Consider the following 17471-nt stretch of genomic DNA (forward strand, 5'->3'; position numbering starts at 1 on the left):
TCTGTGAGGAGACGGCACCAAACGAGCAGGAACTAAAGATTACATGTTTTCGTTTTGCAGGGTTGATACCTGGCTTTAGAAACAATGGTTAATCACTTCATCTAATAGAAATCGACCTTGCAAGCTATCGACAAGTTAAACAAAAGAATTTAAATCAGTGGTAGAGTATATTATTTGTATAGCAGCGGCAGACCCGAAACAGCTGCATCTTACGAAAACATTAAAAATACTAGCTCAATCAGTGTACCTGGTGCTTCATGTACACACTCCAGAGTACAGTAGTTTGGATGATGTGCCTGGTCTGCTGTAGGAGCTTGACAGTGCGATGTATGAAACGGCTACCCGCAACAACGTAAAGTTGAACAAGTTACCGAGTCTTGCAGGGGCTGTGCACTATTGCTATACTAGGGCCACAGCAGTTTCCTTCCCAGGCCTAGCCCTACCCTATCCTAGCGCCCTATCTGAGCCGGCGCGACGTAAAATCAAGTGCAGATTATAAAAACATAAATAGAACGAAATAATTTTTCCGATCTTCAGTTTGCCCTTCATATTCACAGTGCGTCATATCTTTGGTAATCTACATCCATGGTTGTCGAAGAGAGCGCCGAACAGAAGGTGAGTAATGAACGAAAAGCTTTTAAAAGCAGGCTAAGTTCGTCTCCTTTTACCTGTAAATTGTTGCTACCACTCGAGCTACATTCAACACGGAGTAAAAGGAGACCTTTCTTGGAGAGACAAAGAGACAGAGGGCTTTTAATAGCGGGCGTGCTTCACATCTTGAGGCTGAGAATTACAAGTTGAGTCTGCTACACAATTCATTCGTTGGGGATTACGAAAACTTTGTTCCTGATACCTTAAAGGAAACCAGCTATTGATTGCAGTATTCGAAATACACCACGTTATTTATCTGGTCAGCGCATCTCTGCGATCGATATAGTACGCTACCCGACGTACTGCTATATTGCAACAAGCTGAATTGCTGCGTTTTGCGTCTTATTAGGCGCAAACGGCACTACTAGTAGTAGGATGTTTCAGCATATGGACCCTATTTATATCATACACTGGCATTTATTCGGGGTTTTGTACACGTGGAATTAGACCATAAGGCTATTTATAGAACTGATATACGAGGGGCGCTCCAGAAAAAGAGAGTACCTTGTATTTTTCTCAGTGTTAATAATAGTTAGTGCATAACACATTGTGTTCTTCACTTAGCACTTCATAGTCTGCATGGCGATTTCTTTAAATGTGGCCGTGCGGTTAGGGGTGCGCAGTTTTGAGCTTGCACTCTGGAGATAGTGGGTTCGAACTCCACTGTTGACAGGCCGGAAGATGGTTATCCATTGTTTCCCGTTTTCATACCAGAAAATGCTGGGGCAGTATCAAAATTAGGCCACGGCCGCTTCCTCTCCACTCCTAGTCCTTTCCTATCCCATCGTCGCCATAAGACTTATCTGTGTTGGTGCGACGTACATCAAATATTAATAAATATTGAGCCAACGTTTCACCGTTGTTCTGGCATGATCATTTTGAAACCTGTGGTCCGCAATATGTTCTTTCAAGGTTTGCAAGAGATATATCAAAATCTCTTACTGGAATTCGAAGCACAATTTCCGACGACTCGTCAAACTTTCGCCATTAGACGTCCAGAAACTGACGATGAATTTCCGTAGATGGCACATTCTTCGCGTTTCTTCTATGTTCCAGACGATTGTCCATCTTTAACTGGTTTTTGTTACCAAGATGGTAGTGCAGAGTACTATTACGTGTTCGAAATACGATTGCACTCGGTCATGCCAGGAACTATGCTTGTTTAAGGTTGGTGCTCTGCCATCAGCTACTGCAGCGCACTAAATCTATACCTATACAGGATCAGTCGGCCAATCCTTGGTGATGTAATGGTTTCTTTCGCTCTAAAGTTTCTGTTACAGTGGTAACCCTTCAGGCAAGCAGCTCAATGTTGAAAACACCCTAGGGATATGAGCTACGAATTTTAGGTAAATCAAATATAATACAATATGAGAATATATTCTTTACTTATTACTAATAATTACAATCCTTTTCTTAATCATTGTTATCTGGTGGATTAGATTAGCAGTTTGCCTCTTTCTACCACTACGAGCGCTAATGTAAGTGCAGAGTTTCATTTAAGCCCTTATAACTACATTCGGTGTGAACATTTTTACAAAGAAATAAAACACGCCTGAGGGTATTTAATCAAGGAACACATTACAGAAATAATTATGTAAATAAGTGAATTTGGCTAGGATTTGAAGAAAAGTAAAGAAACAAGCGATTTTAGGCTGTTTTTCCGGAACTACATTTAGACCAGAAATGATTTTCGAATTTGTTTTTTAGTTTGATAGAGTTATCAAAGACTTGCAACTTGAAACCTTTTCGGGCCCTTTAGCCATTTAACTTTCGGCACAATTGAGGAAATTGCTTAATTTTACGTTTTTCGTAGTGTGGGGACCTTTACTTCGTCTGCTAAGAAATGTTTTCAACAATAAAAGTCGCTATCAACACACATTCTTCTCTAAAACTCTGTGATAATGTGAAACTCAACTGTATTCGGTCCACTGCTGCTCAACTGTAGTCTTATTTTGATACGAAATACTGACTGGGACATGGGAGTTCTAATTAGTCTGTCACCACGTGACGCTCGTTCTACGCTGCAATTTATATCAAAATGTGTCCTGTAGTTTTTGTGAAACCCTCTCGGTTGTCTTTGGTCAGACATGGCTCCATGCTTGTAGGATGTTACTTTCTTAAACTCTTCTGATCTAAAACACATTTTGCAACATATGTTGTGAGTTGTTTCACTTACTGTGAGATTCATTTTCATAAGATCTTGAAGGTCCTACTCCTCGCAGTTTAATGAACCCTAAAAACAATCATAAAGGCCTGTTGAGGACGTTTTCGTAGATTTCATTGCTAGCTACAAGTGTGACTTGTATAATTTTGATCGATTTTGTAATAGTTTAGGAAGTGTATTGACTTGCGAGGGTTCCGGACACGCAATTTAGTCGGCGTGCTCGAATTTAAATTGCTTGCTCTCCACAAAGATTAGCTTAATAACCTATAATAATATATATTTTTTGCTAGTTGCTTTACGTCGCACCGACACAGATAGGTCTTACGGCGACGATGGGATAGGAAAGGCCTAGGAGTTGGAAAGAAGCGGCCGTGGCCTTAATTAAGGTCCAGCCCCAGCATTTGCCTGGTGTGAAAATGGGAAACCACGGAAAACCACCTTCAGGGCTGCCGACAGTGGGGCTCGAACACACGATCTCCCGGATGCATGCTCACAGCCGCGCGCCTCTACGCGCACGGCCAACTCGCCCGGTATATGTAATAATATAGAAGAGTATGTATTATCCCTTCTTCTTTCCCTTGTGATATTCAACTGTGGTTGCTTTCTTTTTCTTTAGGGTGGAACTAGTTTTCCTCCCACGTAACGAAGTAAGGAAGCTTATTCGGTATTCTACTTTTAGTCTCCTGTATTTAGCCCCGTTCAAGTACAGTGCCCGTATTTGAAATGCCCATCTTTTTTATTTGGTCTCATATTTGTCCTTGTGTTGTTAAGAGTTCAACGCGGCCACAAACCTGAAAAATTTAAACTTATTTTTAGCTTTAGATATTTTATAGCATTTTAATTTGATCGGAAGTTGGGGACCGAGGTATGTTTTCTCTCTCTAGTATTGTCATATTCTGAGTGGAGGTATAACCGACTTAGAAAAAGCGTAAAAACTTCTAATACCTGTACTCGATCCATTCAGTTTTTGCATTATCTCTTAGCTTGTTATATAAATCGTAAAGCTACTGAATTATAAGAGAACTTACCGTTGTGTTCACAATATTACGGTTTATTAACAACACACACACACGCGCGCGTACCGAATAAAAAAAGGTAACTATATACAAATACAAAGAATACATATATATCACATAGTTGACGTAACTAATGTAAATCCGCGACATAGCTATTGACGTTTTGAAAATTATTTTCCAACAGTGAGACCCGACATGAGGATAACATTGCTTCTATTTCTGCCAGACTTCAAATCACATTCCCTCCCCTCTCCTTCCCCCCCCCTCTCTTTCTTTGCCACCCACACACAACCAAATTTCAACATTATGACCTTTGCGAACTGCAGGAATTGTTTAATTTCCACCTTACATGGCTTGCGTTTTTATGATTATTTCTTTTATTATTCATCAAACAAACACTACCATCTTTATTGTCATTCCCGACGCTTAATTCGAAATAGCCAAGTATAGTGGTCAGTGTTTCTAGGGTAAGATTGTTAATGTTCCCCGGTACTGTGAATTTCAGTTTTGAAACAATTTCCTAAAGCCGTCTTGAGATAATCTAAACAACGGATTTTTCCGACTGAAGTTTGGTTGTAATAATGGCCCTTTTCCCGCCTTGGAATGTGAATATTGTCTTTGAATTGGTGTTGCTGGTGAAATATAGTCAACCTATTGCATTTTTCTATGAGACACGTTTACAATGTAGCATGATCCTCAGTTGATGAGCGTTTTAAAAGAAATAAGGAACTCCGTAATGGAGACTGCCTATCATAACAAGCGACTAAAAGGGTTGGTGACCACGTGACCTCTAGCTGAGTCTGGCATTGCTTCTGCTTGTGCTGCACTTCTGACCTTCCTGATCCAGTCGTAATTAGGTTTCCGAGGTGTAAGAGCCTTCTATTGCCACGCACTTCGCGGCCCTTTCCTTTCTTTTGCCTATGTTCTCATTCTTCGAAGGGTCAGAACGTTTTCCATTTTTCCTCTGATTACTGTTAAGGCCACCTTCACGTGAAAAGACAACAGGAATTCACGTTTTGGTTTTTCACTTCTTTGAACAATGTAAGCTTTCCTGAATCAAAACAAAAAGGTGTATATCCTTCCGAAACAAAAGTGTATGGTAAATGGCTGCGTTGCTACCTCCCCTCAGCTACACTTTCGAAAGGGACACTTTTCTCAAGAATAATAACAGCTAGAACAATTAAACTCACGGCACTTCTTTAATTCATAAAGTCTACAAGAAAGGCTTGCAGAAAATATATTTTTCCTAAAAGTTAGTATAGTACTAACCACCTCCAAAAGTTTTGATGACCGGGCGAGTTGGCCGTGCGCGTAGAGGCGCGCGGCTGTGAGCTTGCATCCGGGAGATAGTAGGTTCGAATCCCACTTTCGGCAGCCCTGACGATGGTTTTCCGTGGTTTCCCATTTTCACACCAGGCAAATGCTGGGGCTGTACCTTAATTAAGGCCACGGCCGCTTCCTTCCAACTCCTAGGCCTTTCCTATCCTATCGTCGCCATGAGACCTATCTGTGTCGGTGCGACGTAAAGCCCCTAGCAAAAAAAAAAGTTTTGATGGATTTTTTTGTTTAATTTAAGAGCCAATTTCAATAGGGTAAGATTCGTTTGGATGCACTTGTAAGTATTTATTATAGGTTCTCTTGTTATTATCTTGCAAATAAAGGATTATCACTGATAGAATTATATCTTCCATGGAAATTGTGCCAAAAGTTGTCGCTGAAATTTGAATTTTTAAATGTTGTTTGTTGCTACTGACATCCCTGTTGCACTGAGGGGAAAAGATAGATGATATTTTGCATGCAGTTAATGTTAAAATGTGAACAATATTTGGTGTTATTCTTAGATCAAATAGTTTCTTTAGATATGCACCTACAGAACGGCTTCTACATTCATATTTCACGTCAAGTTACCCTTAATGGGAAAATGATTGCCTGTTGTACTTCCTCTAAACAATAACCACCACCACCACCACTTGAGTCACATATCTAGGGTGTTCAGGGTAAATTAAGTTTCTTTTGTATACTGTGATTAGTAATAGCAACATGTGGATTGGTAGAGCCATAGTGTAACGTGTTTTGTATCGTTACAGGAAGAAGATAGAGTGCATCGGCAAGATGACGCAGATGACACAAGAGGAAATCATCACAAACACAAAGACAGTGGTGCAAGGCCTGGAGGCACTCAAGAATGAACACAACTCTATTCTCAATGGACTCACGTCCAGCCTGGAGCTGGCCGTGTCGGCGGTCGAGAAGGCCAACCAGGCAGTGCACGGGGGCGACGCCAGCGTCGTCGAGGAGAAGCAGGGCTTGGTGCAGAAATCCTTGGACATGATCGAGCTGGGACTCGGTGAGGCTCAGGTAGGAATCTCTCCTTCATTGATTCATTCATTTTTGTTTACACATTATTGATTGTAAATCAAAAGGAACTCCTTCGGAGATTTAAATCGTTCAGGATGACCATATTTGAATAGCGTGGTTACAGATCCGAGTTCCCTTTCAGGTGGAATGTAATGTTGCAAGTTAAGGTCCACTTTGATCACTCTGAAGATGGCGGCTACTCGTACAGCACCCAAGGGTAAATATGCCCTCTGGGCATTGTTTTCCAAAGACATGCTGCTTTCCCGATCTTGGGAATTGGGATGGCTTCCGTCTGCACCATGTCGGCCAGCTGTATGAGGATGGACGCAATAAATCACCACTAGGTGCAACATACGGTTTCACCTTAGACTTGCCAAACTTCTATTTCGTTACGAGTGAGTAGCACATTCAACATGATGTTGGGAGGTATCTTGCACAAAAGTGGCGGTGTTTCATATTCGCTGTAAACGGGGACTTGGTGATTGTCAGACGGCTTTTCCTGAAGGCAGTTTCATAGTCTTGGCTCTGTGGTTCGGATTTCACGTAGAGCTAGTAAAAACCCCTCTTCTCCCGCTCATACAATGTCGGCCTCCGGATCTCAAGATAGCGGGTTCGAACCCTGCGGAGGTAGTTGGAGTTTTGAAGGGGTGAAAAAGTCTCTTGGACACTCCATGTCATACGATCTCTGGTGACACATTTGGTGTTCACGCAACAAAATTCATTAACACACCGCCGTAGACGCCCAACAGCGATTCGGTTTACTCTACGATCTAGTAAACCTAGAGTAAAACGAACCGTCGAAATTGACGAGCAGGCAGCCAGATGGCGTCGAATTAAAATGCCTGTACGCAGTAGCTGAGGCCATATTATTATTATTATTATTATTATTATTATTATTATTATTATTATTATTATTATTATTATTACCTGACCAGATCGAAGATGTGGAATGTGGCTTAGACTCACTTGTGTAGTGGATTACATGCGAATAACATTGGAATTTCCAGTGAGTGTGTAGTCCGTGAAGGATGTATAAGTTATGGTTTATCAAGTTTAAAACGACTAGTGATAGATATTTCTTGCAGAAGATTAAACAGTGTTTGATACAAGAGCCAAGGGATACGAATGATCGGAAGTCGTCTCTTTGATGTTATAATCAAAGATTACATCAGACAAAAGGCAGACGCTACAGGAGAACCTGCAAGATATTTGAAATGCAACTATTGGAAGAGCCTCGTATCACACTCCTAGGAACTGGATGATTTCTTCCAAAGAGTCTTGTTTAAATGTAGTGCCTTTTCTTGGTGATTTTTTCAGTTGAGACTTGTTTTCGTCATTGTCCAAATACAGCGAGTTCGCGCGCCCGGAAGTAACAAAGTAACTTCACCATCGCTGTGTAGTTCTGTTGGCCCAGTTGTATGAGATCTGACTGGAGATCAATTAAGAACGTAGTTCTGAAAATGAACTGAGATAACGACTTCATAGCGTTGTGTAAAACTGAACTCGGTTTACACACGTGTAGTTCAAATGTAATCGGAGTTCAAAAAAGTGGACGTAGCAACACCGCAAAACAAATGAAATACGAAATAGCTCGGCCCGTTGGATAATACTTCAATGATGGGATTCACCTGGCCGTGACTGTCAACACATGTAATACGAAATTGCCGTGATTGTCGAAGGAGAAGAAGTTAATATTCTAATCTCGCGAAGTAAACATGGAAGGAAATTCAAAGGAGCGTTCTGCGAATTTCACGCCGAAAGAAAAGGACAAGGTACAAACATATAATAGAAAATAAAAGAACCGATACGATGACATCGAAGTTGAAATAGAAAGCCGTTGACTTGTCAATGTTAAAGAGATCTCCAACAACCATTTGAAAACTTCCTGTAGCATACTGTAAAACCTAAGAGTTATTAGTAACATACACATGGGTGACAGGGGATAATTTCTTTGAGTAGGTTTTTGTTGTGTGTCCCTTAACTTCAGTTTCAGTCGTTCCACAACATCTTTCGATAAACGAAATCTCATTTTGAACATTTGATCACTCATTTCAATCATCGGATTCCGTATGTGCCGAAAGACGCGAGGAGCTCGTCGTAAAATAAACTCTTCTTCATCAGACGAAAAGTCGGAATAATCTGACATCCCTGCTAAAGAAAATATATATATATTACACAATTGCTTGTTTTGTAAACTTGAAACATAATTTAAAATAATTATTGAAGCAGTATCATAAAACTAAGTAACAACAACGTGTTGGTATTGCAGTAGGCTATTGTTCATATGATATTCACCTCACTTCTGAAAAAGTCGAGCGATCTTTAGCAATATTATTTAACTACTAGCATTCAAGATATTTGTAACTCACCTCGATATTATTAAGGTACGGTATTCTTACGCAGATACGATACAAGGAAACACTTCTCAAGTTTTCAGGTCTAGTTCAATGTTTAATATGAATGATAATGATCTAGGTTCAAGGAGATTAACCGACGAATATTCGGCAGTCAAATCTGAACTTAGATCGAGACGAGATGATCTTAAATTAGCGTTTATACAACGGAAAATCGAAGTTCAACTTGACTGGTAGCCATTTTCCTCGTTAAACTTAGATCAAATGTTTTATACAACCGGTCAGAGTCGTGAAGCTACCGGGCTCGATGTGTGCGTGACGTCAGAACGGGGTTACGCGCCATAGGTCTGTCTGCTTGCTAGGGTTTCCACTGCGAGATGATGACGTCGAGGGACCGTTGCACGTCTCTAAAAGCTCTGTACTCTTTAAGGTGGCGTCTGCCGTCTCTTGTGGTCAGTAGCGTTGATGCTCGTAGACGAGCACTTCGTGACATTCGACACCCGGCTCGTGGTAGCTCTTCACGCCATCGATTACAGTAAACTACACTGTTGCCAGCATTGTGTTGCTTTGTACCAGCAGCGACTTCCCTGAACGAACTCTCACTCACTCTGACAATATCATCCGCGGGATGTCTGTGATTCTCTTCTTGTGTGGGGCAGTGCATGCTTAAAAACAGACAAGAATCGGGTCTAGTACCAAGGAATTTACGCTGGCAGTAGCAGAAAGGTTCTTGACTTCAAAAACTTTTACCAAATTGAGCGGTAACAGACTCGCTGGCTTTTCCCTCAGCGCGACTGTAGTTCGAATCGCGCCGAATGCGGTTTGGATTTTTGAAATGGAAACTCATCCTTGTGGATTGGACCCTGTAAAACTGGAGTTAGGGTCTTCACAGGTTTTTCAAACGATGCACGATGGTCAAACACGTGTTGTGCAGTGATGTGGGTAATGGAACCCTTTGCGTTCCTGTTTGGTTACATACGTTCGTGATTATTTTTTTTAAATGTTATGTTTCAGCACACAAATCTAGTAGCCCAAACCTCCGTCTCAGTGTGTCTGATTGCTGTCATTGTACTCTGTCAGAGAAAGATAATGTGAATTTGGTGACAGCGGCGAATGTTGATTGGCAATGTGTGGTTAGCACCACCTCTTAAGGCTCCATGGCTAAATGGTTAGCTTGCTGGTCTTTGGTCACAGGGGTTCCAGATTCGATTCCCGGCAGGGTCGGGAGTTTTAACCATCATTGGTTAATTTCGCTGGCACGGGGGCTGGGTGTAGGTGTTGTCTTCATCATCATTTCATCCTCATCACGACGCGCAGGTCGCCTACGGGAGTCGAATCAAATACCTGCACCTGGCGAACCGAACATGTCCTTGCACTAAAAGCCATACGACATTCCATTTCATTTACCACGTCTTAATGCGATTTTAACATTTCAGCCAAGTAATTCTCACTCGTCTTGTGTAAAATCAGTAATTTCTTGCTTGAATCACTTTGTATGTAGATCATTGGTGGAGTATCCGACGCATGATCTGAAGTTCGCGAGTTTGATTCCGGGTGAGGTAGTTGATTTATGCAGAACGGTAAAAAAAAACTGGAACACTGAATCGAAGCAAGAGCTTCAGATGACCATCAAAGACAGAAAGCTCCCATACATTGGGCATTTCGTGAAAGGCGATTGATATGCATTTCTGCAGCTCATCATTGAGCAGAAATCAGAGGAAGATCTCAGTAGGAAGACGAAATAACTCCTTGTGCGTTAGGTTCGACCGAACATCTTCCGAAATCTTCAGAGCCGCTGTTCAGCAGGTAAACGGAATCAACCTTCCCAGACGGTGTCGGAATTTATTATCACGTTCCCTGCGGCAGTATCGGCCCACCGGTGACGTGACGAATTTGACTTTGGTTAGTCCCTCCTACGACATCCAAAACAATGCTGGTGCACTTGTTGTGTGCGTTATTGTTGAGGAGACATTCAGATGTATTTACCTTGGTGGCACTTTTCCGATTCAACAAGTGCGTGACTCAGAAATGTCTCCGGAAATAAATGTTCGTTTCTCGTTCATTGATCTGTTTTTATAGGAATATGATAGGCCTATGTTAATTATTTTCATATTATGCTTAGTAACAAAATAGTAAAACAAAAGAAGTGGCTATACGTAGAATCATCATCTAATACTGAAGAGAAATCACAGTCACTGCCACTACTTGGTTCCAGTTAATGAGCAATTCGTCTGGGATCAAGTGCCGCCCTACGAAACCTCTTTCTTTTCCGTGCCACCGGTGTGTCAGAATGTGAAGGGTCCATGCCTAACAAAAAAAGGACGTGAACTTGCTTGTAAATGTTATCTACGGAAGATAATAAATATATAAATAATTACTCCAATAAATACAAATCTGAAAACTTATATTCGCTTACCTGAGAGCAATATAGAAAGGAATAGGTTACACGAGATGTCAGAAGGGTGGTACTCCTCTTCTTAAGCAACAATCTGCCATCTGAAGGCAGCAACATTGTAGGCTTCATTTCCAGTAATCCCGCAAACGATTCCCGCGGAAAAATATAGGTTGGACAACAATCCGAACACAGGGTTACCCGAAGAGATTTGAATGGAAGACGCAAAAAAATTCCTTCGGGTCGCCGGTGGAGCGATCGAAACTAGCAGTATGCATCGATCCGTTTACTTCTATAGGAACAGTATTTTGACATTAGTTATCAGAAATTTGTAACTAGGACGTAGTTACATACTCCGCAATTTTGGGAAGTTCGCACCGACGGATAAGAGTTAACATGCTTCGGGACACATGGTGACCCGAATCGCGAGGAACGTGTTGTTTTTGTTATTATTATTATTATTATTATTATTATTATTATTATTATTATTATTATTATTATTATTATTCCACTTTCATTGGTCGACAACAGTACTTGAATGGGTACACCGCGTGCTATTTTCGGGAGGATCTGCGGGAAAAACCTGGTCACTCTATTGCAAATTAAGTCCTGTTCAAGTGCCTGGTCAATGGTGCAAATACTCAACTGTGGACACTAGCAAGTCGCCAACATTCACATTTGGATAAGGCGCGATACGTCGCTCTTTGCTTAGATTCTTATTACCCATTTCTTTGACTGTTGTCAGACATTCAGTTTGAAATCAAGTGGCGCTGCCGAATAGGAGTAAGTGACACCACTCATTTTTCCTCATTACCGTAGCGCAGAAAATTACTATGCGCAGATGAACTTATAAAACACGTAAAAATGTACATACGCTTTTGCTTGCTTTAACTGAAATATGTTGCGATTTGGTTGTACAGGACTTCTCTTTGCTCCTTCCATGGTAATAGATGACGTCCTCACGTCATTACAGTATGGCTTAATACCGCAGTTGATGATTCGGGATAAAATTCGACCAAGTGTTACGAACAGCCTGATACAACTGATTATAGGAAGCAAAGTAGAAGACCGAGCGAGTGGGTGCATGGTTCAAGTCAGCTTGCATTCGGGAGATAGTGGGTTCGAACCCCACTGTCGTCAGCCCTGAAGATAAGTTTTCTGTGGTTTCCCATTTTCATACCAGGCAAATGCTGCGGCTGTACTTAATTAAGAACACGAGCGCTTCCTTCCCGCTCCTAGCCCTTTCGTATCCCATCGGCGTCATACGACCTATCTGTGTCGGTGCGAAGTAAAAACAAAACAAGAAAAGGTAGAAGGGAAACGTTCTGGCGGCGGAACTTCTGACCGTGGTTTGTCATCCACGACACAGGGAACATAAAATAAGAACATTTATTCCACGATGGTCATCGGCCTTATGTGAGGAAAACTAGCGTTACGAACGATTGTCTAACTTGTGAAGTTAACTGTTCCACCGAAATGTGTAATCATTCATCTTCGTAGCGAATGTAGAAAGGGCCCTAAGCCCATCAGCTGAACGATTGACGTGGTCTAAACGAATGTTAGGAGTTGTACTTGTGAATGTAATACATAATGATTGGGTGCATACTTTGGATAATTCGGTCTGTTGAACATCATACCTTTATCTTTAGGTTTTCTAAATTGATTACATTAGGATTGAAAGAATGAGATGACATAGTTTACGTTAGGTATCTTATCTTCATCTGGTGTGTAATGTAAATTTAGGGGACACAGTGATTCTTGTCGAATAATTGTTGCCGTACAGCACTTTCGTGGAAATTCACTCTGTTGTCGGTTTGTGATTTTGCATTATTATTTCTGCATTTTAAAGGCTAAACTAATGCTACATTTGGGTATTAGGACGAGTGCAACTTAATATCCCTAAATGTGGGAAGGAACCAACAGATCTTGCTAGTCAGTGCATTAAAATTTCGATAAACATAAGCTATTCCTAAACAACAACGAAGCGAAATTTATACAAATGTTCGTGTGGAAGAAAATGTCTCAAAACGGTCTTTGAAGGATAGTACCAAAAGTTCTAAGGAAAGGGAAAAAACCAACAAGAAAGCTACTGTATTTATGGCCATCTAGAGGTATGCCTTATGTTTATTTATATATTTATTTATTCGTTCATTCATTTTAGGCTATCTTAAGACCACATGAAACAGTTTTCTTCTTATTGTCTTTCCAAAACTTCATCCTTTCCCAGTGTTGTAGTTATCTTTGTTCCGCCCATTACTGCCCGATTCCTTCTCCGCTTTCTGTGGTAATTTATCATCATATATAGCTTTCCTAAATAATGTTCTATTTTTAATTTATTCTTTTTTTAAGTTGAATAGTTCATATAAGCTTTCGATTCTTTGAAAAATGCTGGTTTAGTTTTCTGTTTGCACAGTGTCCAAAAATGTGTTTTGTTAATCTTTGTCTATTCTGTACAGGTGACAAAAGGTTTTTATTCTGCTGTTTTCTAAAAGCATGCTCCATTTTTCGTAAATCATACGTTCGTTGTCTTCAAATTTTAGTAATGGATAATAATGATGATTTTGTTCGTTGGGTACATTGACGCGTAAAACATTCGTTTAAAACAACGGCTTTGATCACATTTTCTAAAATATGCCAACTTGCGAGGTATAAACAATCGCATTACGTGAATATTTAACTGCAGCGTATCATGTGCTGCCATGCGTGGGTCGGAAGGAGGAAACTGTTCTCCTCTTTGTGTGACGTCATCAGAGCTGCTTTACTGTCTGTACACCACGAAGGTTGTGGTTTGAGGTATTTTCATGATCAGGTGATTAAACAGAACATTGAGAAGATATTTCAGTGAACATCAAGGCATTTCTTAGGAGTATACCAGGCTTTCATTTCGTGGATTCTTGTTCATTTCTGTACCATACAATTTTGTCATGTTTCTTTTTTGGGGGGAAGGGGGAGGGGCTGATTGATTGTCAAGTTTCAGTTTTTTTTCCTTAGTATGCACGGAGAAACTTATCGAGTCAGTACACCATGCTTTATAATACGATTATCCATTTCCGTTAGGACAAAGTTGTATTTCCTGTCTGTTTCTTGCTCGGTGATGGCCAGGTGATAACAGTCGATAACGATTCACGGTATTCTGCAGTATACAACTTGCTGTCTAGTCTTTCAGCCATCAAATCTCTTCGGAAAGGGACTTTATTGAACCGACATCGATATTTACCTGACATGCGCTATGAACAGATTTGTAACAAAACCATTGCAAGTCAGAGCCGAATGATCCTATCCCTTCTGCGGTTTGGTATCATTTCAACTTCAAACGAGTCATTGGACCGCAAAAAGCTGCTTCGCTGACGCATGCAGCTGGCAGAAATGTGAATCGACTGGGATATGGATTGTGTTAAAAGCGGGGGGGCCCTCGGTACTCAGAGAATGATACAAGACCGCGCATCTCATACGCATTACAGTTTCTTTCCAAATTAGCATTGTGTTGCGCGGCTACTGGAAAAATTAAAATAATATTGTTGGGAAATGTGACAGCAATCGCTCTAATTGGCTATAAGTTACGTTATTTTGAATTTTGGAACAACTTTACCAACCTCTGTCTCAAAGTAAATGCACACCATATCATAGATTGTGATACTAAAGTCACGCACATAAGATCTCTGGCCTTAATTTCTCCAGTGCTACCTTCACATCCACCTTGAACTATTGTTGTAGAGTGTGAGGCAGCTTTTGAATCTTTCTTGTGCTATCCTGGCTGTCTGTCGTTTTCCATTTTCACATCACTCCAATTACGATAATTCTATGCGAGGCTCCATATCGTAGGTTTTCATTACAGCAGCGGGGAATATTCAACCGTTCTGCAGGCGAGTAGATGAGAAATGTTCGGGTTATAATTCCGCCATGTCCTTCCCTGAGTGGAAGTGGTCCTTGATGCGAACAAGTCATTTTTACAAATGAACCGGAACGGAAAGCGAGCTTTAGTTCGACATACCTTTTAGTCCGCCAACTGCCATTGTTCACTGTCGCAAGTTTCTGAATATTTTCTGTCAAGGAATGTATTGTAATGCAAACGTGCCTCGAGAAACGTGCATTTTTACCTGTCTTACGTTTCACATTCATTGAAGTTTTCTTTTCCTATCAGTTGAAGTAGATGTCGGCTAGTCGTCTTTGTCGTTAGTCATGGGGTAGGGGAATGTGGAGGGCAGTACCCACACCAAGATATGAAAGAACTGATTGACGGGTTATTTTCAGTACAATTTAAGGAAGCATATTTTCAGATCAGCGTCAGGCACAGAGAAATGGCAGCTGGAAAGACAGAGCTCACCAGAATTGCAATTAGTGACTCCGTTGATGCAAATCTCTATTAATACAGCTCGCATGGTATAAGTGTTCCAGATATAAAAGATTGAACATGAATTTTGCATAATGTTTGTCCTATACACATCTTAGAATGTATATTTCTGGCAGTATTTGGATCGTACTAATTGCGAATATCTCGGTTATTATTCCTCGCACGATAAGAACGCATGGAACATAAAATATCAGAACTTATATTTCGCACAATTTAACTATGTACAGGTTTTCGATACAACTAATGTTAACAAAGAAATTTGACACGTCCTGGTTGGCTCCCTGGATATTGCTACACCAGTAATTAACACAAACTAAGTGCAGGGAAATTCTGGAGTTCTCTTCTTTAATGCTGGTAAGTTTCATAAAAAAAAATGAATGTACTGGATTTACATTTTTTGCGTTACTGAATTCAAAGAAACGACGGATAGGTAGACAAAACTTAACAAAAAGGACTGGATGTTGTCTCTGCATTGTATATGCTATCGACCTTCTCAAAATCGGGACTGAATGTGCGGGTAGACACTGCATTCTCATTATATTAGTAAGGTGCATACTTCATCATTCTACTTCCTCCATTTACAAGTTCCCCAACTGAGAGAACGTTCATGAAAATTAAGTACGGTATGAACATTTTTAGTATGTTGAAAGAAAGGAAAGTAAAGGAAAGTATGAGTTAATCTTCACTAGTTTACGTGTTCAGAGAACTTTCTCCGTGGAGAAACAACACGCATTTGTGTTCACGCAGAAATTGACGACCTGTCTTTTGTTAAGCCCGCAATTTTTCAAATAGTGTTGTAGGATACCTCAGGTGGTAGGTGCTCGACCGTTTCCATTCTAAAAGTGCAATCCGCATGATGTCAACATGTTCGGCCTTCGAATCTGAAATATTAAACTGAAAGAGACCACAGGGTGGAACGTGGCGATAATGCGCCGTGTACTTGTGTTATGGTTTGTGGTCGGCTGCCTATTTAGTTACGTCATTGCTGTTAAAGAGCACAAAGAAACGGCGCAGAAGAGGGTGATGGATCATTTTACGGCATGGCAGTATCGTCCACTCACACTGCCAGTTTCCTACATGTTGACATCAAAGCATCTTCCTTCGCCTAAATCCAGCTTCTCAGTGATCCAACGTGCTTCGCGCCGCACGGTGCATTTTAATAAGATTCTTTGTTAATGACGTCGATTTTGTCGTCTATTGCCGTCTTAATGGTCGATTCGATGATGAAGCTCTTTGTTAAGGCAGTCATGAGATTGGGATTATTCCAAGTGGTTCGTTGTTGCTATGTAGTACACTCCAGCGCCTTGTTGCAACTGCATGAGTTCGTGAGCAATATTTCCATTCTGCAAGTTGGTCAGGAAGATTTGATATTTTGTTCTCCGTAGCTACCAGTTGCAGAATACTAAATCTCTTTGATGTCATTACATTTCTCAAAGATTTTGCTTGATTTGACTTCTGAAAAGCTCATCTGATAGGGAACTAAACTTATTCTGTAATATTAATTCTTCTTGTTGATTTTATGTATTTATTTTGTCCTGCTCTCAATTAAGCCACAATAACAAATCCAAACTCACTCATACTTTGTTTTAGTGTTAATTTTGTATATACAGTTACTCACAAAAGTATTCGTACACTAGAGATATGTATTAATGAAAGATTTAAAGTTTGAATTGCGATATTATTTATGAAAAATGAAAAGAAATACAGATTGTATATATAAACTTAAATCATTTCTGACCTTTGCATAGGACAATGGTAAGGAATATCACAAAATCGTAACAATACAGAGCCACAAACGTATTCGTTCGTATCCATCACAAAAGTATTCTTACGCAGCACAAACATATGCATACAACACGAATGTTCTATTCATTAGTACTTAGTATGATAACCTATCTGTTGTATTTCACTCCGTAGCCGTTTAGAAGCATTGAGTTTACCAACTTGCTTGTTATTGATGGCGAAATAGCCTGCCATTCTTCTTGAAGTTTTTCTTTAAAATCTGTAGCATTTCGAATGTCATGTTTTCGAAGTTGTTTTCCAATATTGGACCACAAATTTTCTATAGGATTGATATCCGGCGATTGGGGAGGCGTTTCCAGTACTTTAGGGCAATTATATAACAACAGAGTACGTGTAAGTAATGATTTTTACTTCGGGTAATTTTCTTGGTAGAATTTGAAAC

The 17471-nt window shown here is 40.4% G+C and overlaps 1 protein-coding gene across 6 annotated transcripts in view; it reads left to right on the forward strand.

The window, feature by feature from the left end:
- The window catches only part of Klc (kinesin light chain), a 416901-nt gene that overhangs the window by 165145 nt on the left and 234285 nt on the right, over positions 1 to 17471 (forward strand). For all 6 annotated transcript variants that reach the window (XM_067155490.2, XM_067155483.2, XM_067155488.2 and 3 more), the window contains one exon: positions 5919 to 6189. In XM_067155490.2, the coding sequence (XP_067011591.1) occupies positions 5919 to 6189 (271 nt within the window). The remainder of the gene's footprint in view (positions 1 to 5918; positions 6190 to 17471) is intronic.

Source organism: Anabrus simplex, chromosome 11 (genome assembly GCF_040414725.1).
Source record: "Anabrus simplex isolate iqAnaSimp1 chromosome 11, ASM4041472v1, whole genome shotgun sequence".
In the NCBI taxonomy this organism is placed as follows: domain Eukaryota; kingdom Metazoa; phylum Arthropoda; class Insecta; order Orthoptera; family Tettigoniidae; genus Anabrus; species Anabrus simplex.